General features: G+C 45.0%; 1 protein-coding gene across 1 annotated transcript; it reads left to right on the forward strand.

Moving 5' to 3' along the window:
- The first annotated feature begins 19,132 nt into the window (after nt 1-19,132).
- LOC133368023 (slit homolog 2 protein-like) lies at nt 19,133-20,296 on the forward strand. The gene has a single exon (XM_061592105.1). The coding sequence runs from the start codon at nt 19,133-19,135 to the stop codon at nt 20,294-20,296; it is 1,164 nt and encodes a 387-aa protein (XP_061448089.1).
- Nucleotides 20,297-22,960: the final 2,664 nt, after the last annotated feature.

The following is a 22,960-nucleotide window of genomic DNA, read 5'->3' on the forward strand; positions in this document are numbered from 1 at the left end:
TAAATCCCTGTGAAGAGAGATTGAAAGAATTGGGCATGTTTAGCCTTGAGAAGAAAAGGCTGAGGGAAGATATGATAGCATTCTTCAAGTACAGTACTTGAAAGGCTGTCACACAGAGGAGGGTCATGATCTCTTCTCGATCATCCCAGAGTGCAGGACATGGAATAATTGGCTCAGGTTACAGGAAGCCAGACTTCAGCTTAGCATCAGAAAAAACTTCCTAACTGTTAGAGTGGTACAACAGTGGAACCAATTTACTAGGGAGGTGGTGGGCTCTCCAACACTGGAGGCATTCAAGAGGCAGCTGGACAGCCACCTATTGGACATGCTTTAAGTTGGATTCCTGCATTGAGCAGAGCGACTCTCAATGGTCTTATAGGCCCCTTCTAACTCTACTCTTCTTTGATTCTATGAAGTGTTTGGGTGACTGAAAGGATTCCTAAAGCAAGTGGCTGCTAGGTCTAAATTCTAGATCCTGACATATGCCGTTTGTCACTTATACTGTCATTGCAGCATTTTCAACTTTCAGGACCAAAAGGCAAGAAGAAAGGGCTGAGTTTTACACTGATTTGAACTAACGCACCAATTATTTGACTGCAGGCCCTTAGCCGTCTTGATGTGTACTGCAATTACTCCTAGCAAAATAAATGTTCGTGCTGGCATTTGTACAGTGGCCCAAAGGTGGAAATGGAATGGAGCCAGTGTTTAGTCTAGACACCAGACATCTGGAGCCATAGGTCGTGTCACTAGCTTGGATCCAGATCTATTTTAGTGCAGCCACAAATGCCAGCTTTTAAACATGTTGAGGTGTACATTCCAAGGAAAGGGCTTGGAAGGCAGGGGAGAGCTTAGAATCATAGAGTCATAGAATAGTAGAGTCAGAAGGGGCCTATAAGGCCATCATGTCCAATCCCCTGCTCAACGCCGACTTCTTGGAGAGCAGCATAGTGGCAAGTACTCATTGAGGCTTACTTTTGAGTAGGCATGCATGGGACTGTGCTGCTAATGTTTAAATATACTTTCCTTGTGGCACAGAAATTTGTATTTGCAGGAAGCATTCTATGTGATTCTGCAATGCTGAGGTTCTATTATATAGAAATAAATGTAAATTACTCTAGCAGTCATCCTTTTCACATACTAGGGGCTTTGTGTACATAGAGCAGCTCTACTGTGTGTATAGATCCTTACTAGGCTAAGCTGCAGAGGGGGAAGGTCCTGGATATTGCTGTGGGTTGGCATGCAGATGCAAGAAAAAGTGCCATTAAGGTTTATAAGAGCTACTGCACCTTTAATTAAAGTTTCCTCTTGCAGGTTTCACCACTTTTAGTGCTTCATGTTCAGTGGTTAATGTCTCCCTAATTAGTCACTTTCTATTTCTCATGGAATATGTGTAGATGTACCATTCACTATTTTACTTTGTAAGAAAATGGCCCTTTATTACTTGTTTGTTTAATAAATTTATTTATTTATTGTATTTATATACCGCCCCATAGCCGAAGCTCTCTGGGCGGTTTACAATAACTAAATATACATTTTAGCCTGCCCTTCATCCAAGTATCTCAGGGTTATTCTTCTGGAGAGCTAGCTCTTTAATCCCAAATTTAATTTGCTGCTCTGAGATAGTGAAATTACCACTCTTCAACTCATCCAGGGTTAAACCTTGTCTTATTACTAATGCAATATATGTTTTAGGCCCAGGACACATCAACTATATTGGACAAGCTAAATTGCAGTATGGGTGTAAGATAGCATTCTCCATTTATTGTAATTTTAGCCATTGAAGAATTATATATTTTATTTACAACATGGTATACGGCTTTTACACAGTTTGTTCACACAAAAAGTGTGTGTGTGAATATAAAACACAAGTAATGGCAACAAAAGTATGATTAGTCAATCTATTCAGTAAAAAAATTAAAAACAGCACATGCCTTTTCAGGACACCCGCCACCTTCTCCAAGATTGCAAGTACAACCTCTGCCAACACTGATGCTTTTAGCGCTAGAGCAGACCAGCCAATCAGGATGTAGATGCATCAAGAAAGAATGTTGTGGAACTATTTGAAGTATTTTGTTACCTTTCTGCACTTGCAATACACAGAAGCTCCTCCGGGCAACTGCAACTAGCACCATAGATCTGAGGTTTCTTTAATGAATTAAAAATCTAAAATAGAACTAAAAAAAAAATTGTACAGTCCCTATCGTGGGTTGACACTTTCTACTCTTCATACTTCAGCATCATAAATAATTTGTGCAAGTGCTTTCGTTGTGAAAATCTTTACCGGTGAAGGATCTTGCAATGTTCATAGTAGCACTTGTAGTGGCGACAACTCTGCAGCTTTGTTGACTGACAATTGTCTTCCCAAGAGTCTTTCTCATGAAAGTGGATGCCAGAGTTATTTCAACCTGTTCTATATCCATGCTGGATCCCAAAGACAACTTCTTCATATAAGGGATTTGCTCTCTGAAATAAGGGCAATGTGACTTCCTCTTGATACCCAGTAGTCAGACCAGCAGGCCATCTGTTTCCATATGAATATATGCATGGGTAACAGCCAATGTTTTGGTATATAAGCTATATAATAATTTAATAAATAATAAATTATTAATAATAATAATATTATGGAGAACATGAGCACTACAGGAACATGGGAAGCCACCTTATACTGAGTCAGCCCACTGGTCCATTATTTGTCTTATTATTTATATTGGGGTGGGGAGATTCTGGCCCATGGGCCACATTTGGTCTCCCCATATGGTCCACGTGACTGTATTCCAAAAACCATACCCACCTGCCCCACACCTGACATTATATATGACATCATGTGTGGGGCAGGTAGAGAGGCAGCTGGATTGGCTGCTTGCACAGCCAACCCCTGCAAAAAGCAGGATGGAACTTCCTGTGCCTTGGCTGATGCATGGGGAATTCAATTTTGCTTGGTTCGAGTGCATGAAAGATTTCCCCATGGGGAACTGGCTTTTGCGCCTACACCCGCAGAAAGCAGAACTGAACTCCCAGTGCATCAGGTAATTCTACTTGGTGGTTATCTCCCCATCCCTACAGACCAACTTTGACATGTGGGTGGGACTACCTGCCTGTCAGTCACTTGTTGTCATTGTAATGTCAGGTGATTAACAATTAGGTGGTGCCACCAACCTGTCAAAGTTGGCTCATGGAGCACAAAGCTCTGGCCCGCTAGGCCCCAACGATTTCTTACTTCTGGCCCACTCTGACTGGCAGCAGCCCTCTGGGGTTTTAGACAGGAGTTTCTCCCTCCCACAGCTGGTATAGCACAGTGGGGAGGAGAGCCTGGCTGGAAGTCCAGAGTCTGTGAGTTCAAATCCCCGCTCATGTCTCCTGGGTGTCAAGGGCCAGCTAAAGATCACCCTCACAGGGAGTGGCTCAGGGGTTACGTGCCCTACCACCTGTGCAGCCATGGGCAAGCTGCATAGTCCCAAGGAGCCCAGTCGCTCCCCAGCTGGCAGCTGCGTACAAGGAAGGGGCTGGCTTGTGCAGCTGTGGCAAGCTGAGCAGGCCCTAGCCAGCTGGGGAGGACTAGCCTCAGAGGGAGGCAATGGTAAACCCCCTCTGAATACCGCTTACCATGAAAACCCTATTCATAGGGCAGCCATAAGTCGGGATTGACTTGGAGGCAGTCCATTTCCATTTTAATAAGGAAGGGGTCGTAGCTCAATGGTAGCGCACTTGCTTTGCATAGAAAGGGTCCCTCAAGTGTAGTGGAGGGTGTCGTCTCATTACCAGCGGAGAAGATTCAACTGCCAGTCCAGTCGGGTTCTGGGGTTTTGCCATCTTGTCTTTTGCCAGTGTGGTGTAGTGATTAGAGTGTTGGACTACGACCTGGGAGACCAGGGTTCAAATCCCTACACAGCCATGAAGCTCACTGAGTGACCTTGGGCCAGTCACTGCCTCTCAGCCTCAGAGGAAGGCAATGGTAAACCCCCTCTGAATACCACTTACCATGAAAACCCTATTCATAGGGCAGCCATAAGTCCATTTCCCTTTTTCTCCCTCCCAGGGATTGCACCTGGGACTTTCTGCATGCAGAGCAGATGCTCTGCCACTGAGCTATGGCCCTTCCCTAGATGTTTCCATAGGCTGTGTTGGCATCTCTTTGTTTCTTCCAGAACTAAGCAACTCCATCTGGGGAACTCTGTGTGCTGCTGTACCTGCAGCTACACCATACCTATTCTGGTGTCCTGCACTGGGGTGCTACAGACATTACTAGCGTGTTGGGTGGTCCCTCCTACCCCCCTGCACAGAAGAATCCTGTGCAGAAACAAAATAAGGTGTCATTTGTTCCCATTTCCATCCCTCTTGGTTCTTTTAATGGGAAGCTCCTTATACCAAATCAGACCACTGGTCCATCGAGCTCAGTATTGTCTTCCCAGACTGGCAATGGCTCTCCAGGGTTTCACACAGAGCTCTGTCTTTCCCAGCCTTACCCGGAGACTGAACCTTGGCTATTGGGAGAGGCTGAGAACTGAATCTGCATGTGCTTTGCCATGGAGCTACTCTTCACTCTGAGCCACTTATTTCCCTTTGGACCAACTGAGAATGCCGTTTCTTCTTTTTAAAAAGCTGCTGTTCTAAAGAACCAGACTGCTATACTATTTCCAGATTTTCTGAGGCGGGATGGAGTTCTACACAGGCCGAAGCATTCCCTTGCCCTGCAGGTAAAATATCTGTCCGTTCCAGGACGCTTGCCTTTGTACTTGCTTAATGGAACAAAGCCATGATTAGCTGGGCATAGGAAGGAGCTATTAATCATAGATGAGATGCCATGGGGATGATTTTACCTGGTTGGCACCAGGGCTCCGGTGTTGAGTGACTGAAATATGATGCTCTCCAATGGTGAACTGCCATTAATTATGAAGAAGGGGCTGTCTGCTGACTATGGTGCCCTTGCATGAGTGTGAGGTAGAAAGTAGACTCCCCAATATATACAGGGCCTTAATTTTTCTGCAGTCTAGAACCAGGTATTTTATTTTTAGTCTCTAGTTCTACATCAGGTTCATGCTTTCTGAACCTCTCTTTCCTCCCAAGAGAATGAAGGTACATTTTTGCCAGGGGGTTCTGTAACTCAGGAGTCGCCAACAAGCTGCCAAACAGTATCTCCTGGGGTGCCTGTAACAGGTAAATATCCTCCTAAAAAAACCACAATACATAACAGGCTCTTTGTTCTTCCTGCTCAGATCCTATTTCTACTGGCTTGTCTTCTCCTACGCTGAACACTCCTCCTTAAGCATGCACATATTTCATTTGATGCAAGGATTGGACACCCCACTCCCTTCCTCTCTGAACAGAGGAGAGGTGCAAAGAGCATCTGTCTCTGAGCAAGTGTGGTGTGGCTGATGAGGGGGGGCAATGACCATACCATTTTGTGGTTGTGTCTCTTTTTCTGGTGTGGAAGCCATTTTGTGTTACACCATGCTCCTATGGCAGCCATTTTGTGACCCACAGCACTTTCTCTAAATTCCAGATGTGCCCACTGGACCAAGTGTTAGTGACCCCTGCTGTAGCTGATGGTCCCTTAGCTTGGGCAGGCTTTGAGGGGGCTGGCCCTGGGCAAAGTACCCAGGGGTGCCGCCGCCTCTTTTGTGAACTTTGATGGGCTCATCTTCAGGCAGACATCAGTGCTCTCTGTTATAGCACCAGCTGGCTGAATCTAGCCACTATTTTTATTTCACACAATGCCTTCAATGTAGTATTGTGGCAGAGCATCATGGGGAATTAAAATGGCAGCTAGACCTAGCCAACTAGTGCTTATCTGAGCAGCTGGGAGGGGAATATATTAAAGGGGGGCTCAGGATAGTCAACAGTGATGGACCTGCTCAGAACATTGGCGCTGGCTTTGGGATTATTCCAGGGTGGGAGCCTGGATGTGGTTACCTAGAAATGGTCCTCTTATTCATGGAGGATAAGGCTATCAGTGGTTACTAGACATGATGGCTATGTAGCCCTTCCATTGCTGGAGGCAGTATGCCTCTGAAGAACAGTTGCTGAGAATCATAAGTGTGAGAATAGGATGCTGGGCTAGATGGGCCTTTGACCTGTTCCAGCAGGGCTCTGGATGAAAAAGCTGTTTGTACAATGGATCCATCTCCGCTGTATGTTAGCATTGAACCAACCCTATCCAGTCGTTGTGGTTTTAGACAAGGTGGGGACTTCAAATCATAACCATTATTCCAGTCTAGGGGATAAGAACATAAGAAAAATGGCCACTCTACTCTGTGCTGGCAAGGTTGGCACCTAGAATACTGTGTCCAGTCCTGGGTGCCATGTTTTGAGAAGGACATAGATTCAGTGGAGACTGGTGGCTCTGATGTCAGTGGAGCAGTGAATCTGCTCTGAGTTTTAATCCAAACTTTCAAGGAGCTGTCCAAGGTGCTGGAGGGTGGAAAGTGCAGGGGAAGCAGAGATCAGCAAAACAGTAGAAGAAACGTCCTAACAGCAAGAGTTGTTTGTCGGTGAAACAGCCTGCCTCAGGAGGTAATGCTTTCCCCTTGGCTGGAGATATTTAAGTAGAGGTTGGGTGGCCATGTGGCAGGAATGTTCTATATTGTGTACTCATTGAGCAGGGGGTTGGACTATATGACCTCTGAGGTCTTTTCAAACTCTGTGGTCGCATCTACACCATATATTTAGAGCACATGGCTTCCCCCAAAGAATCCTGGAAACTGTCCTTTACCCCCTCACAGAGCTATAGTCCCAGTACCCTTAACAAACCATAGTTCCCAGGATTCTTTGGAGAGGGGAACCATGTGCTTTAAATGTATGGTGTGGACTCGACCTGTGTGTTCATCAGCATTGCCCATTTTTCAGTCCCTTGCACCTGGGGTTGTAATTTCTCTTAAGATTCTGCGACCTCTCCATTCTGCCCGATGAAGGACTGTGAGATGCAAATGCTTGCACACTCCCACACTGAAGTGTGCCCCAGCAAAAACCAGGCTTCCACACCCTTTGTGTGTCCCTCCTGTGTTTTTGGTGGCCACCTGCATGGGCTGTTCCTCCCTCCCAGGTGCAATATGAAGGAGGAAGATGCTTCTCAGCCTGCGGGCACCTCGCCAGAGTGGCGCCAGGCCAGCCAGTAGCTGTAATCCCAAACTGAGATTAGAATTTGGCTGTGTTCATTCAACACTGGCAAGCAATCCAGTCTGCTTTGCTTTTTTGTGGGCTTCGGCTGGGGAGCGAGTTGTCGCTGGCAGGACTGTAGGGAAGGAGCAGCAGAAGTGCACCAACATTAGGTTAGTGGGTGAAGCGAGAGGTGCCTTCTTGGTGGGGCAGAGGCAAGTGCTTTCAGGTATGTTTGGAAGCTAAAATGGAGAAGGGGGAAGGGACAGTTCTGAATTGTCCTCCTTTTGTGTGGTGTTGTAGCATGTATGAAGTGAGCAAAATGATTTGGGGAGTAGAGGGACCTACTTAGATCCCTTGCAATGATAAGTACCAAAACACTGATTCTTAATAAATTAGCAGTAAACTGCACCTTTGGGACACACAGAAGTTGGGGAAGATTTATGGCAGAAAACCAGTGCAGATTGGAGCTATGCAGCTGCTTTTTCTTCAAAATTAAATTGGTCAACTTAAGCAGGCTTTTTGAAAAAGTGTTTTTTTTCCTAATCCTAATGTGTAGTTTGGCCCTCACAGGTTTGTGTTAGATATGGCTGCATGCATTCAGTTTCTTGCTGCTCTGAATTGGGACCACCAAATTTACAGAAGAAATAACAGAGGAATCAGATTCTGTGCGTGTATCATAAAGAATGCTAGGAGTACAGTGAATCACGTCCTCTGCTTAAAATGCACCTCATTTATGCCCTTACATCCTTCAGGTCCTTGGCTTTCTAATTAATATCCATATGGACCTCATTTTTTGCAAGGCTCTGTTTATTCTCAAGGGTGGGGCACAGGCTTAATTGAGGTCATCATCTTTGATCCAAATGCCTTGCTCCCTAAACACAGTCTCTTGGCACCGTCTGTAGTTTCACAAACATAAGCATTGTATCCTTTATTATTACTGACAAGTGGGACCTTCAACAAAATGGTGCAGTGTAGAGTGCTCCTGTCCAGGGTTCTAGCCAGCCACCTGTGTCCTTTTCCAGGACACTCCAGTGCTTCATTCCATTCTCCCTCACCTCTGGTTTTCTGTCTCTCCCTGCCTCCCAAACCTAGCTAGTATTGTGCGCCCACTGAGCATATTCAGTCCTTACCAGGTTATTTTGGTTGTCCCCCTTAAGTTTTTTTTCTCCTTAATTTTTTATACTAATGCAAATCTTAAAGCTTCCCCAAGCCTGCTGCAGCTGCTTCCCTCTCGTACATGGATGGTGCCATTTTGGTTACATAAGGACCAAAATTCCAAGAATGAATCCGTCAATTAACATTTATATGATGAAGATCTTGTATTTTAGGATTGGAATTGACAGTGGAAATTGGTTCTGGGGTCCTGTCTGTCTTTTCCCCACATTTACGTGTCTGATCTCCGTTTATCCTGCGACTTATTAGGACGGCTTTAGTTTATATCTACAAATATTTCACAGATGAAAATAGGGATATGTGTATTTGTAAAATGGCTCTTTTTAAAAGGAGAAACTTTGCTTCGAATGGTGTACAGCAAGTGTGGACCTTCAGACATTGTTGGACTACAACTCCCATTATCCATGGCCATTGGCCATACTGGCTGGGACTGTTGGAAATTGTAGTCTAACAACATGTAGACGGCCACAGGTTCCCCACCACTAGCGTACAGGGACATTCCTTCTGTTTTACTGAAGCCCCAGTCAAATAGCTTGTGCAAGTTTTTAAACACACACACACAAAACCTAAAGGCAAACATGAGATAAGTGTGCATACTACAAGCAATGATCGCTCTTCCAAACCCTCACCCTCCTGGGGGGAAAAAACCCCACTTTTGCCTTGTCTCACATCTTTAGCCTTATAGTGGGCCTGTGAAGTGGGTTTTGTTGAGAAGCACATACTATGTATAGCTAAAAGCCCCCTCCCCAAAAGTGAAGCAGCCGGGAGAAGGCGATATTTGACTTTTTTACTCCCTTCCATTTTTCTGTAGCAAATTTCTCCTTCCCCATAGAGTTACAAAATTATGTATTTGAAGGTAAATGTATCTGGAACTGTAGGAAGAGAAATAGTAGTGGGAGGGTGCATGTGCTTTGGAGCAGAGAACTGGAGAGGGGCGGAGATTAAGAATCCCCTTCACCACTTCTCTTTTCCATGCTGAAGTTCTCTCTTCAGCATTACTGTTACAGGTGCGGGAGCCCCATCATCTGGCGTGCTACTTCTACACTACTATTAAAGATGCAGGAGCCCCATCATCTAGCACAGTGGTTCCCAACCTGGGGGCCGGGACCCCCAAGGGGGCCGTGAAGTAATCCAGAGGGGGCCGTGAACAGTAAAGAAATGGATTATTTAATATTTTTTTTAAAAAAGTCTTCACTCCCTCTACACTGTCTGCTTTCCACTGGCGCTGCAGATGACACCTCCCCCTTGCTCCAAACGAGAGGGGAGGCCTTTTGCTGAAGCGCCAGAGCGTCTTTCAGGCACACCAAGGGCAGGCATCTGCCTATAAAATACATAGCTGATGCCAAAGGAGGCTGAGGGTGGAGCTACCAGGAAGAAGAGGGGATTACTATCACTGATTCCTGTCTCCTTGCACTGCCGCTACTGGCAATGCCCTTACTTAGAATGAGAGGAGAGGGCTTTTTGTGAAGCAAAAAGAAGCAAGCCTGCAAAGAAAGGCTGCTTTCCCCCTTCCTCCCTGGCAGCCAGCCTGCCTCCCTGGGGGGAGGGGGGTCACAATTTTTTTTCAGCTTATAAAGGGGGTCCCATGCTCATAAAGGTTGGGAACCACTGATCTAGCACACTACTTCTATACTACTATTAAAGGTGCAGCAGCCCCATCATCTTTAGATGTGAACCATGGTTTTCCATGTCCAAGCCTCCACTCGTCAACTACCTCTTAATTTAAAATCTGTGGACACCATCCACCCACCATTGAATTTAAATTCTGTGGACACCATCCACCCACCGCTGAAATCCTTACAAATCACATGGATTTAAATTAGAATTTACAGTCCTATACATGGCTACACAACAGTAAGTTTCCTAGTTTGTAATGGAGTTTGATCCTAGGTAAGCACATATAGGACCACAGCCTTAGACTCGTGCTTAAGGCTTCAGTCCTATCCTCTCTAGGAAGTAACTTTACATTGAAATCAATGGACTCAAGAAATTAACTCCACTTTGGCTTCATTATGTCCTCTATTTGTCACCCCCACCCCGAAGCCTGTAGGAGAGGATGGGATATGAACACAAACAAATGCATATTCCCTCTCCTGCTACAAAAGCTAGAAGAGGAATTTTTAGAAAAGACTGTTAAATGACCTAAATATAGATGAACAAACAAGTGGCTTTAGCTGCCTCTGTGATTAGGGTTTGTTTGTTTGTTTCAAATTAATCCCAAGGACCAGCTGTTGAAATAAAGTGGTTGAATATAAATAAAATCGAGTACTTCTAGGCATCAGATGAAGAGAGATAAGTGTCTGTTTAGATAACTTTCTCAACTTTGAGATGGAACGTTTATAGAATAGCTCCAGAAGCAGCAGGAGATCTGATCTGTTCTAATTTCGCAGTATCGAATCTTCTCCCATGTACCTTGTGTGGCGGCTGTGGCCACCCTATTAACCATGTTTTTTTAAAAGGTGAAATGTAGCTTGGCCCTCAGAGCTAATCCACGTTTTAAAAGCATGATTAATATGGGGGCCATGTATGAACAATCCTTCAAAATGGTCAGATTTGCATAAAAATTACATATGCCAATTAGACATAGGCGCGCATTTTAAAATAATGACTGTAATTTAAATAGAAATACAATGCATCTCGCTGGATCATCACCTTGTAGTGGTGAGTGGGCTTGCGTGTTCCAATGAACCCTGTGAGCGATGCCGTCGGGAGTCATGTACTCCCAGCAGGGTCACCTTTGGTGGTAAGGTCAAGGGAGAGGAACCAGACAAAGAAGGATCCAAGAAAGTCCTTAACGGTAGAACAGGCGGAGAATAACAATGTGTATATTACAACGGCTGTGAAGGCGGATGAAGGCTGCAGCAGATGAAAGACTTCCAATCGTCGTGGTATCCCATGCTATTGGATCAAAGCCTTTTTCTGTCGCGATTGTGTGTTGATCGTCGTGCGCCGATCTCCCCACATAAAACAAATTCACGCACAGGCGTCTTCCAAGCATATCTTGGAAGACAATCTTACTCGGCCACGAGTGATCGCCAAACCTATGCACCACTACTGAGTTATGTCCCTCCCCCCCCCTTGTGTTCTTATACAGACGTTTGCTGCTTCTGTCTCAATAGGCACAGACTGAATTTAGACCAGCCTTTCCCAGCCTGCCCTGCTGGCGGCTGCTGATGCGAGTTGTAGTCCAAGACATTTAGAGGGCAGCAGGTTTGGGAAGACTGATCTAGATGCTCTCTTGTTATTTGTACTGGGGTAATGCTGTGGAAGGTATGAATAGGGAAACACAAAGCCATAGTCTTTCTCAAAACTGCAGAGATCTAGGGTCCTCAAAACAAAACCTACCTGTGTAACAACACCAATTGGATTGGTGCTTCTCCTCCACTCAAACAGAATGCTGAATCAAATAGGATATTCTGCTAAGAGACATTCAAGCAATACATGTGAAGAAGGATGGCTCCACCACCCCCTCCAGGAACCTATCCCTCTTCTGAACCCTTTTGCACAAACACCTTCCAGATGTTCTGTGGGGTAGGCTGCCCCTCAGTTAGAGAACCACAACATTAAGAGACAGGGTTGTTTCCTTTCATTTTTAAAAAAAGAAGCATTCCAATTGGACAATGCTGACCTCATCAATGCCTTGTCTTTCAAAGGCCAAGCACATCACTTGGGTCCCTCCTTGCCCCTACTCAGCCACTCTGCTCTTTGGAATTAATCACATCCCTGATGCAAGAACAAGCAGGGCCTTGAAGGTACGAGTCAGCAGATGATTGGCTTTATGCCTCTGCTAGACCTAATCCCTGCACGTGTGCAGATTCTGGAGCAGCTGGCAAGAAAGAGGCGGGAGCTGGTGGCTCCACATCAGTGGGGCAATGGAATCTGCTCCGGGTTTTAGTCCAAACTTTCAAGCATCTTAGACAGCTCCTTAAAAGTTCAGACTAAAACCAGGAGCAGATTTCACTGCCCCACTGACACGGAACCACCAGCTGCCACTGATTGTAGATGCAAGCAGGAAGTGACTTAGAAATTTCCTGCTTTTATATCAAGACACGTCCCAGTTGCACTTAGAGCTAAGCCAAAGCATGGCTAAGTGTGAAAGCACAAGTGTGCAGGTACTTACAGGAAGAATTATGGCTGCTTCACTCCTCCAGTCCTGCTGCTGCTGTGGTATCCAGAAGTAAGCCATGGTTTGGCATAGTGTTACATCTGAACCTTGGTTCATGGTTTGTCTTTCCCAGAGCACCCACAAGCAGTAAGCCAAAAACAGACTTTGGTAGAGCTTGTGACTTATCTGGAGCAAGACAAATCATGATCCTGGGTTTGGACATAACCATGGCTTAGGTCCAGATAGCACAGTGGCAGCAGGACTAGAGGAGGAGCCAAGCAGTTATGAGTTTTGTGAGTTTTCCTGTGAGTATCTGCACTTTGCACATTCATGCTTAACCATGGTTTGGCTTAACGTTATATGTGAACCAGATCATTCTCAATTTTTGTGTATGTTAAATGTCTCTTTGGTTTTTATCTAATATACAAATGATGTGTCTCGATATTTTGGAATATCTAACATTCCATCCTCCTCAAATCTGCCACTCTACCGCCAAACATACAGGACTTTTCCTGCCTCTAGGCTCTGTGGGAATCCCACCACCACCACTAACCTCTTGCCTCATTGGGTCCCCATTGAAGCCCCCTGAGGAAAGGCCTCAGAAATTGGAGGGAAAAGTTTTAGCTCTGTGGCAGAGCATCTCCTTTGCATGCAAAAGGTCTCAGGTTCAATGCCCAGCATCTTCAGGTAGGGCTGGAAAGAGTCTTGTCTGAAACCACAGAGAGCCACTGCCAGTCAGAGTAGACAACACTGAGGTAGATGGGCCAATGGTTTGGCTCAGTATAAGGCAGCTTCCTGTGTTCCTAACATTTGGGATTTTTTGGGTTTTGTTTGTATGTATAATTTTAAAAAAACACAGACTAAAGGGAACATGTCACTGATGTTCAGGGCTTCATTGGGTTGTCATCACTGGAGCCCTGCGAAGGCCCATGCCTCATCAGGAAGCCCACTGCCAACCCATTTAGTCCCTCGCCCTGTTGTACCTCCTTCTTACCGGCGGGGCCTGTTTGTTTATGAGCAGAGGAAGGAAAAAGGAGGAGGAGGAGGAGAAGTAGTCAACATTTTCCTGGCCCTCTCCTTCTCCGGCCCAGTCCCAAGGAAGACGACATGCAAGTGAGCAGTGGCAACAGCAGTGACAAGAAAGTGGGCCTACTCAGGGAAGGGCAACCTTGCCCAATGGCTCCCCCCCCCGGAGTTGATATTAATGCTGCCTTTTGTCTTGGCTTTGTAGCTGATCAGTTGTTGTTGTTATGTGCCTTCAAGTTGATCATGACTTATGGCAACCCTATGAATCAGTGACCTCCAATAGAATCTATTGTGAACCACCCTGTTCGGATCTTGTAAGTTCAGGTCTGTGGCTTCCTTTATGGAATCAATCCATCTCTTGTTTGGCCTTCCTCTTTTTCTGCTCCCTTCTGCTTTTCCCAGCATTATTGTCTCTTTTAGTGAATCATGTCTTCTCATTATGTGTCCAAAGTATGATAACCTCAGTTTCATCATTTTAGCTTCTAGTGATAGTTCGGGTTTAATTTGTTCTAACACCCAATTATTTGTCTATTTACCATTTGTCCATGGTATGCGCAAAGCTCTCTCCATCACCACATATAAAATAAGTTTATTTTTCTCTTATCTGCTTTTTTCACTGTCCAACTTTCAATCTATACATAGAGATTAGGAATACCATGGTCTGAATGATCCTGACTTTAGTGTTTAGCGATACATTTTTGCATTTGAGGACTTTTTCTAGTTCTGCCCTCCCCAGTCCTAGCGTTCTTCTAATTGCTTGACTATTGTCTCCATTTTGGTTAATGACTGTGCCACGGTATTAATAATCCTTGACAAGTTCAATGTCCTCATTGTCAACTTTAAAGTTACATAAATCTGTTGTCATTACTTTAGTCTTCTTGATGTTCAGCTATAGTCCTGCTTTTGTGCTTTTCTTTAACTTTCATCAGCATTCATTTCAAATCATTACTGGTTTCTGCTAGTAGTATGGTATTGTCTGCGTATCTTAAATTATTGATTTTTCCCCTCCAGTTTTCACACCTCCTTCATCTTGGTCCAATCCTGCTTTCCATATGATATGTTCTGCAAATAGATGAAACAAATAGGGTGATAAAATACACCCCTGTCTCACACCCTTTCCGATGGGGAACCAATCCATTTCTCCATATTCTGTCCTCATAGTAGCCTCTTGTCCAGAGTATAGGTTGTGCATCAAGACAATCAGATGCTGTGGTACCCCCATTTCTTTTAAAGCATTCCATAGTTTTTCATGATCTACTCAATCAAAGGCTTTGCTGTAATCTATAAAGCACAGGGTGATTTTCTTCTGAAATTCCTTGGTCCGTTCCATTATCCAATGTATGTTTGCGCTATGATTTCTAGTACCTCTTCCCTTTCTAAATCCAGCTTGGACATCTGGCACTTCTCGCTCCATATATGGTAAGAGCCTTTGTTGTAAGATCTTGAGCATTACTTTACTTGCATGGGATATTAAGGCAATAGTTCGATAATTACTGCATTCCCTGGGATCCCCTTTCTTTGGAATTGGGACGTATATTGAATGCTTCCAGTCTGTGGGCCATTGTTTAGTTTTCCATATTTCTTGACAAATTTTTGTCAAAATTTGGACAGATTCAGTCTCAGTTGCTTGTAGCAACTCTGTTGGTATGCCATCTGTTCCTGGTGATTTGTTTCATCCAAGTATTTTAAGAGCAGCTTTCACCTCACATTCTAAGATTTTTGGTTCTTCATCATATGGTTCCTCCGTGAACGAATCTGTCATCCTGGCATCTCTTTTATAGAGTTCTTCAATGTATTGCTTCCAGCTTCCTTTTATTTTATCTCGGTCAGTCAGTGTGTTCCCCTGCTGATTATTCAACACCCCTACTCTTGGTTTAAATTTCCCTTTAATTTCTCTAATTTTTTTGAATAGGGCTCTTGTTCTACCTTTTTTGTTGTCCTCTTCTATTTCTTTACAATAACTATTATAATAGTTCTCTTTATCCCTACGTCCTAGATGCTGTATTGTTGCATTTCGGGTTCTAACTGTGTTTCTATCTCCTTTTGCTTTTGCTTTCCTTCTACCTTTAAACCATTTAAAGAGTTTCTTCAATCATCCATTGAGATCTTTCTCTCTTTTTAACTAGATGTATTGTCTTTTCTCATTCTTCCCTGGTGATGTCTCTGACTTCACTCCATAGTTCTTCTGGTTCTCTGTCAACTAAGTTTAAAGCTCAAAGCTGTTCCTTATTTGATCTTTATATTCGTCTGGGATGTTATTTAAATTGTATTTTGGCATTATGATTGCTTTGTTCTTCTTCTTTTGCTTTACTCTGATTTTTGATATGACCAGTTCATGTTCTGTACCGCAGTCTGCTCCTGGTCTTGTTTTAGCAGAAAGTATGGAACTTCTCCATCGTCTGCTACCAATTGTATAATCAATTTGATTCCTATATTGACCATTTGGTGATGTCCATGTGTACAGTCATCTTTTCAGTTGCTCAAAAAATGTGTTTGCAAGAAACAAATTCTTGGCTTCACAGAATTGAATGTCTTTCTCCTGCTTCATTCTATCTCCTAAGCCCCATTTTCCCACATTCCTAGTTCTTCTCTGTTCCCTACTTTTGCATTCCAGTCCCCAGGGCTGGTTCTAAGGGTGGCCAGGTGGGGCACTGGCCCGAGGGCCCCTGGAGCTACAGGGGGCCCTCCGCTCTCCTTCCGCGATCAGCAGAAGCATCTGCGGACTGCCATCCCCCTGCTATCCCCCTGCTTTACCTACTTTTCCATTGTTTTCTGCGGCGCGCAGATTTGCCATCAATCAAGATGGTGGCTGAGGTTTCCTTAAGGGCTGAAGCCTCTGCCGCCATCTTGGCTGATGGCACGCATGCATGCTACACACATGCATTGCTGCCATCAACAAAGATGGGGGCAGAGGCTTCAGCCCCTTAGGGAAACCTCGGCTGCCATCTTGATTGATGGCAAACCTGAGCACACCACAAAAAACAATGGAAAGGTAGGTGAAGCGTGGGGATAGCGGGGGGATGGCGGGCGGCGCGGAAGCTCCTGTCTTGCGGTCCGTGGATGCTTAATTTCACAGAGGGGGAGCGGAGGGGCCCAGGGCAGGCTTGTACCCAAGGGCCCCGGCATGCCTGGGGGCGGCCCTGCCAGTCCCCCATGATTATCAGCACATCTTGTTTTGGTGTGTGATCAATTTCTTCCTATACTTCTGTGTAAAATCTCTCCTGTCCTCTTATTCTGTGTTTGCCATTGGAACATAAACTTGGGTGATGGTTATGTTAATAGGTTTCCTGTTAAATCTCATTGATATCACTCGCTCAGACCTTGTGTTGTAGCTCCTAATTGCGAATGGAAGCCCAGAGGCTCATGTGCACAGATGTGAAAGGAAAGTCCAGAGTTCTACGACGTACACAACATGGAATGTGAGAAGCATGTATCGGGGAAAGTTAGAAATTGTCAAGCAAGAAATGGAACGGATCGACATTAAAAGTGGAGAACCTTTTTTCGGTCCAGGGCCACATTCCCTCGAGGACAATCTGCTCAGGGGCTACATGTGTAGTGGGTGGAGCCAGGGCCAAAAATGGGCAGGGCACCCCTTTTAGGAAGAGCAAAGGAAGCTGCCTTATACCTAAGTCAGACCATTGGTCCATCTAGCTCAGAACTGTCTACACTGACTGGCAGTGGCTCTCCAGAGTTTCAGATGGGGGACATTCCCAGCTCTACCTGGAGATGCTGGGGATTGAACCTGGGACCTTCTACATGCAAGGCAGAAGCTCTACCACTGAGCTATGGCTGTCATCTCTCTTCTCCCTTTCTGCCATTCTCTTTTGACCATTTCCCTCTTCCTTGTCACCCCTATAAAATTAGCCCACATGCAGCAAATCTCATTTTTCCAAGCTTAAATCCACCTCTCTGCCTTTCGGCATCAGTTTGGGATGTTTTTTTTAAGTCCTCACAAAAATTCATCAGCATTTTAGTGTACATTTTTGCAAGCAACCTCCCATAATACAATCATTTGTGTGTGTTATTTTTACTATAATGTTCACTTTTGTACACACTTTCCTCTAAAATATGCATTTCATACACATTACTTGGCTGGAGAATTGCACTGCAAAATTCAGAGAAGTGTGAATTTTTAAGGGTGACTCTGTTTTGGTCTGTGTTAAAAATTAAAAATGCAAAACAAACCAAATTTCTCCTCCATCCCTAGCCATGTGGCCCTTGAATTGCAGGCCACCCACCCCTACAGTAAACCTTGGAACTTGGAGTGATGTCAGGAGCAGAAGGAAGGAATCACTTCCTTGGCCCTGTCACCACTTCCTTGATGTGCTCCACATGCCATGTGCATGCATTTGTGATGGCAGGCAAATGGGCAGTGGGGGGGGGGAATTAAGGTGTATCATTTCAAGAACAGGTTTTTTTAAAAAAATACTGGCACCTACAGATTTCCCTTACTTGCGTAATGATTTTGCTGGCAGAGCCAGTAAAATTTCAGACAGCTGGTACTCTATTCCAGCCCCTCTGTGAGCCCTGCAGACTCTCTGTGCTTCCAGGCAGGGACTTAATATTTTAAACAGGGCATTCGGGTATTGAAAAAGGGTCTTTGGCCAATAGCGTAATGGGGATGCTGTTCAAAAAAAATGCCACTGGCTGAGATAACAAGCAATTTATTAAATTAGAGAGAATTTGCAACATTAAGGATTCCTAACATTTGTTTTCCATGCTTATTTGATTGCACAAGGCAACATCTGTATAGAAAAGGTGTAGGTTGCACTTATTGTTTGTATAACCCAGGAATGCCAAAGGAGCATAACAGCACTCGGCTGATGATAAAAATTCACTACTCCCACTGAACAAGACCAGAAATGGTTGAAACGCGTTTGGAATTAGTTACATATGATTGTTTTATATGAAGTTTTATGAATGCTAGCTAATTTTTATATATATAATGAATTTTAGTGCACCAGAAAAACCTACCACTGAGACTTGTATAGATAAGGATTTTTTTCAGTCATGCCCCCTTACTGATAGCCATTCAAACATCACAAAATTACATCTAATGTTTGAATAGATGTTACTAGCCCCATTGACTTCTTCCATGCATCCCAGAACAAACCACCACCTAGAAGCACCCGCTGTTGCTTCTTTCAGTGCATTAGAGTTAATCAACAACATTAAAGGGCACTGAAGTACACTGTGAGGCTATCTTCTTAACCATTAGCTGGTGAAGCTGCTGCTTGATGTATGGAATACCCTGATTCAAGGTCTAGCAAGGGTAGGAGGCTGAAACAGAGAAAATGTGTGGAGGAAGAAGTGTTTTGTGCCTGCTTAGACCCCTACAGCAATTACAGATTAAAGTCTAGCAGCCGTTAGTTCCTTCCACTATAAATATGCCAGTCATTGCTGTCTTTTCCCTCTCCTTCATTTAGAGCCTCTCTCCAGGAGATAAAACTGAGGGAGCCTAGCCTCCTATCCTGTTAGGCTATCAAGGATCTAAGCAGCTGAAACTGGAAGCAGAGAAAGACCAAAAGATATGATTTACGCATCTTGCAGAAACTGCTGCTGCTCCAGTTACAGGCCTCTCTGATCCTCTCTGGTTTGCTCAAGTTGCCTGTTGTCCTCCAAGGCGAAACTCCAAGGAAGCTCTTAGCTAATCACTTGACAAAGAGCTCTTTGTTATGGATTCCTCTGAAGAAATCTGACTCTCTCATCTCCCATCCCTGACAAACAGATCGAATGAGGAGTGCTTGGTGCAGTGATCTCCATTCCCTACCAGTTCAGCTGCAGACGTTGCAGAGACACACAGCAAAAGTCAGTTCTCCATCAGGCCTCTTGGAGATGTCTCTCTTCTCTGTGGCTATCCTTTTCTCATGTGTCCTTGTGGCTCATGGTTCCAAGGCTTGTCCCCATCTGTGCTTCTGTTATGAATCCTCCAGTTTCGTGGACTGCCACAGTCGGCACTTGGCCCATATCCCTCATGGCGTCCCTCACAACACGTGGATGCTGGACCTGAGGCACAACAACTTGAGTGGGCTAGAGGGAGGCTGCTTTGATGCTTTGTGGTCTCTGAAGATTCTCCTCTTGTCTCACAACTCCATTGCTAGGATCTGGCTCAACGTTTTCAAGGCCCTGAGCTCCCTGGAGAAGATGGACCTCAGCCACAACCTCCTTGTCCATCTGCCATATGACTTCTCAGATGACTTGACTTCCTTGAAGGATCTCAAGGTGGCCCACAACCATTTGGGAGCCTTGCGTTTTGAAAGCCTGCAGTATCTGGAAAGCTTGGAGAAGCTGGACCTGAGCCACAATCAGGTGACTTCGATTGAGAGAGGAACTTTCCGGGGCCTGTCCAGACTCCGACACCTCTACCTTCAGTCTAACATGCTTGTGGTCGTCCACAACGGCTTCTTCTTCATGCTCCAGAACCTGGAGATCCTGTTGCTTCATAACAATAACATCAGCTCCATTGAAGTGGAGGCTTTCACTTCACTGCATAGCATGAACCTGTTGTCCCTGACTGGCAACCAGCTCATCCACCTCAAATTTAAGACCTTCCTGAATATTCGGAGTATCAGCACCCACATCCAGCTCGCAGGCAACCCATGGGCCTGTGATTGTGACCTCCAGCGGGTTTTTGTCAAGATCATGAGTGTCCGGCATCTCCATGTGGATGACTATGAGAACATCACTTGCGCCAGTCCCTGGCAATTAACCGGCTTGCCCCTCACTTCTGTGGACAGCCAGCTGTGTGTTGCAGAGACAGCCACTGTCCTGGTTATCACCATCACAGTCTTGGTGACAGTAATTGCTGCCATTGTAATGGCAGAGAGGAACAGGAAGAAGAGCCAGGCGAAGAACTGGAATGAATTGGAAGGTCCCTTCGACTCACAGGAGAAATGAGATGGGAGAGTGGGGAGGGGAGAGACAGTTAGGGAATAGGAATTGGTCTTCTGATGTCCTTCAAGCCTTGCAATACTCTGACCCATTCTTCCCTATCTGCTATGATATTGGTTTCTCTCATGTTTCTTGCAGTCGTAGTTCACCCATAGATGTCGGGACAGGGCTGACCTTGCCTGTCTACTCTGCGTTGTGGGAATCATTGCACAATCTGATCCACTTTGTCCATTTGCCTGTTGAGAAGGTGACTCTCAGAAGTGCAGCGGCTCAGATAAATGGGGAGGCAGTAAAGTTTAGCTGGTGTCCCCTCTTGTCTCCCTCTGGAGTTGGGTGGCCAATATTTAGAGATGTGTCCACATGGGTGCTTCCTGTTCTCCTGCTCTCAGTGTGGTCCATAGTGGTTGTTCTGAGATGTGATGAGGTGTGGATGTAGATTTTGCATCAACACCACATTTGGGGGGATTAAGTGGTATAGATGGCACAATCCATTCCAGTTCACAGTGGGTTATATCTGCAGTGCATTTGGACAGGAACCAAACAACTGGTGAACAAGCATGCATGAAGATAGAGGTTTTGCAGAGATTAGATGGGCTAAGCAAGTGCATCTGGTCCTTGATGAATGCACCATGCATAGGGGTGAGCATGGGACATCTCTGTTGTAGGGGTGCAGATTATCAAGGAGCTCTGTACAGCTAATAGATGGTGGATTTATGAAGTGGCCTCTTCTATAGAATAATCTCTACGTGGGCTGAAAGTATGTAGGAAATTGCTTTCTACCACTAGTTCCTCTAGTCCAATATTGCCTACTCTGACTGGCAGCAGCTCTCTAGGGTTTTGGAGCAGGGCTCTTTCCTAGGTCTACATGGAGAGGCTAGAGATCTTCGGCATGCATAGTAACTGCTCTCCCACTGAGCTACAGGCCCCATTCCTAAAGGCAGCATCTACAACAGGATTAAAAAGAACGAACATCCCATTTGACACACCCCATGAAAGGTGCTTCCTCATTTGGCAATATTCCTCACTTTTGTCATGTGTGTTATAAGAAGAGCCCTGTTGGATCAGATCAAAGGCCTATCTAGTCCAGCATCCTGTTCTCACAATGGCCAGCCACATGCCTTGTGGAAGCCCATAAGCAGGAAATGACCTCAGCAGCACTCTCCCCACCTGTGATCCCCAGCAACTGATATTCACTGGCAAACTATCTCTGATGCAGCCATCATGAAAAGTAGCCACTAGGGATGGGGAAGAATATTAGTACCAGATTTTGACTGAATTCAACAGTCCGCTGTCTTTTCGGACCGGCACTGATTTCTTGTGGCAGGCCACGGCTATAATCGGCATGGTTTCCCCCCCAAATCCCCCCTCCCCGATTTTAAGTAATTATCTTTGTAATTACAATCACTATTATCCATTAACTTCCATGGATTTACATAAGCATTTATGTTAAAAATTACATAATTTATTTTCATCACCAAACCCGCCCCCCCCAAAAACGCCAGCAGATTGAATCAGCAAGTGCGAAAACAAGCAGGAACAAAAAAAGTTGGATCGAGATTGAACAACAGACTATCAGAATACAATTGGAACTAGGCAGCAAACCCCATCCCTAGTAGCTACTGAAAACCTCCTCCTCCATGAATTAGTCGAATCCCCTTTTAAAGCTGTCCATGTCGGTGGCCATGAAAACATCTTCTGGTAGTGAATTCTCCAGTTCAACTATGCCCTGTGTGATGATATACTCTTCCTTTTGTCTGCTGTGATTCTTCCAACATTCAGATTCATTGGCTGACCCCTGGTTCTAGCGTTGGCAGGCTGGCTACGAGCCTATAAACCTGAGAGACACTCCACTCCAGCACAGCCTATATCCTTTTTAAAATGGCTTCAGTTTGGTTCATTTTACAAACATGCTGCTTGAGACCTAAAAAGCAGCTGAAAGAGTTAAGTCTGTCATTTCCACAGAGAGGATGATGCCAGTCTATGCACAAGACATGACCTTTGGCAATCCAATCAATGCAATCCCAAAAGGAGTTGTGAAAGTTTGGAGAGAGGAGCCCATTATTCAAATCTTATCAAGCTAGCTAAAAGGTGAATGCCACCACCTATCTTCACAAAAGAAAAGCCCATCACCCTGACTCATAATAGGTATGGAAATTAAAGAAGGATACCTGCCTGATCCAATCAGTTCTGTATTTGAGGCTTTTGTCCAGAAAGGTATAAAAACGGGACTCCTACAGCCTCTTTATGTTCTGGTTTCTGGTTGCGCAGTTCCACTATGAACTCACCTGCTGAATCACTGTACTGGTCTCTGGGTCTTGGTCACTCACCCTGCTGAATATCACTGTACCTGAAATCACCTGCTGAACCACTTAGCCAGCCAGAACCCAGGGGTCTGACTCTCCCCTGCTCTTCCTTCACTATCTCTGTACCTCTGCCTGCTGAAACACAAGTCCCTGCTTGCTGAAACTGCTTCAACAGCTCTTTTCAGGGCTCCATTACTTTTCCTGCTTTCCTCTGGACCTTTGCTAGCCAAAGCAGAGATCCAAGAAGTCATTTCAGGACCCCTGCCAGCTGCATCTGCTGTTTCCTTGCGTGGCATTATCCAGTTCGATTTCTAGATTGCCCATCAGAGCTGGGAAAGGTATATCTTCCTCTCTGTCCTGTTTTCTG

This window comes from Rhineura floridana, chromosome 11, assembly GCF_030035675.1.
Source record: "Rhineura floridana isolate rRhiFlo1 chromosome 11, rRhiFlo1.hap2, whole genome shotgun sequence".
NCBI classification, from domain to species: Eukaryota; Metazoa; Chordata; class Lepidosauria; order Squamata; family Rhineuridae; genus Rhineura; species Rhineura floridana.

What these genes read in the sequence shown, in the direction of transcription:
- LOC133368023 (XM_061592105.1), top strand. Translation starts at nt 19,133, where the DNA reads ATGAGGAGTGCTTGGTGCAGTGATCTCCATTCCCTACCAGTTCAGCTG.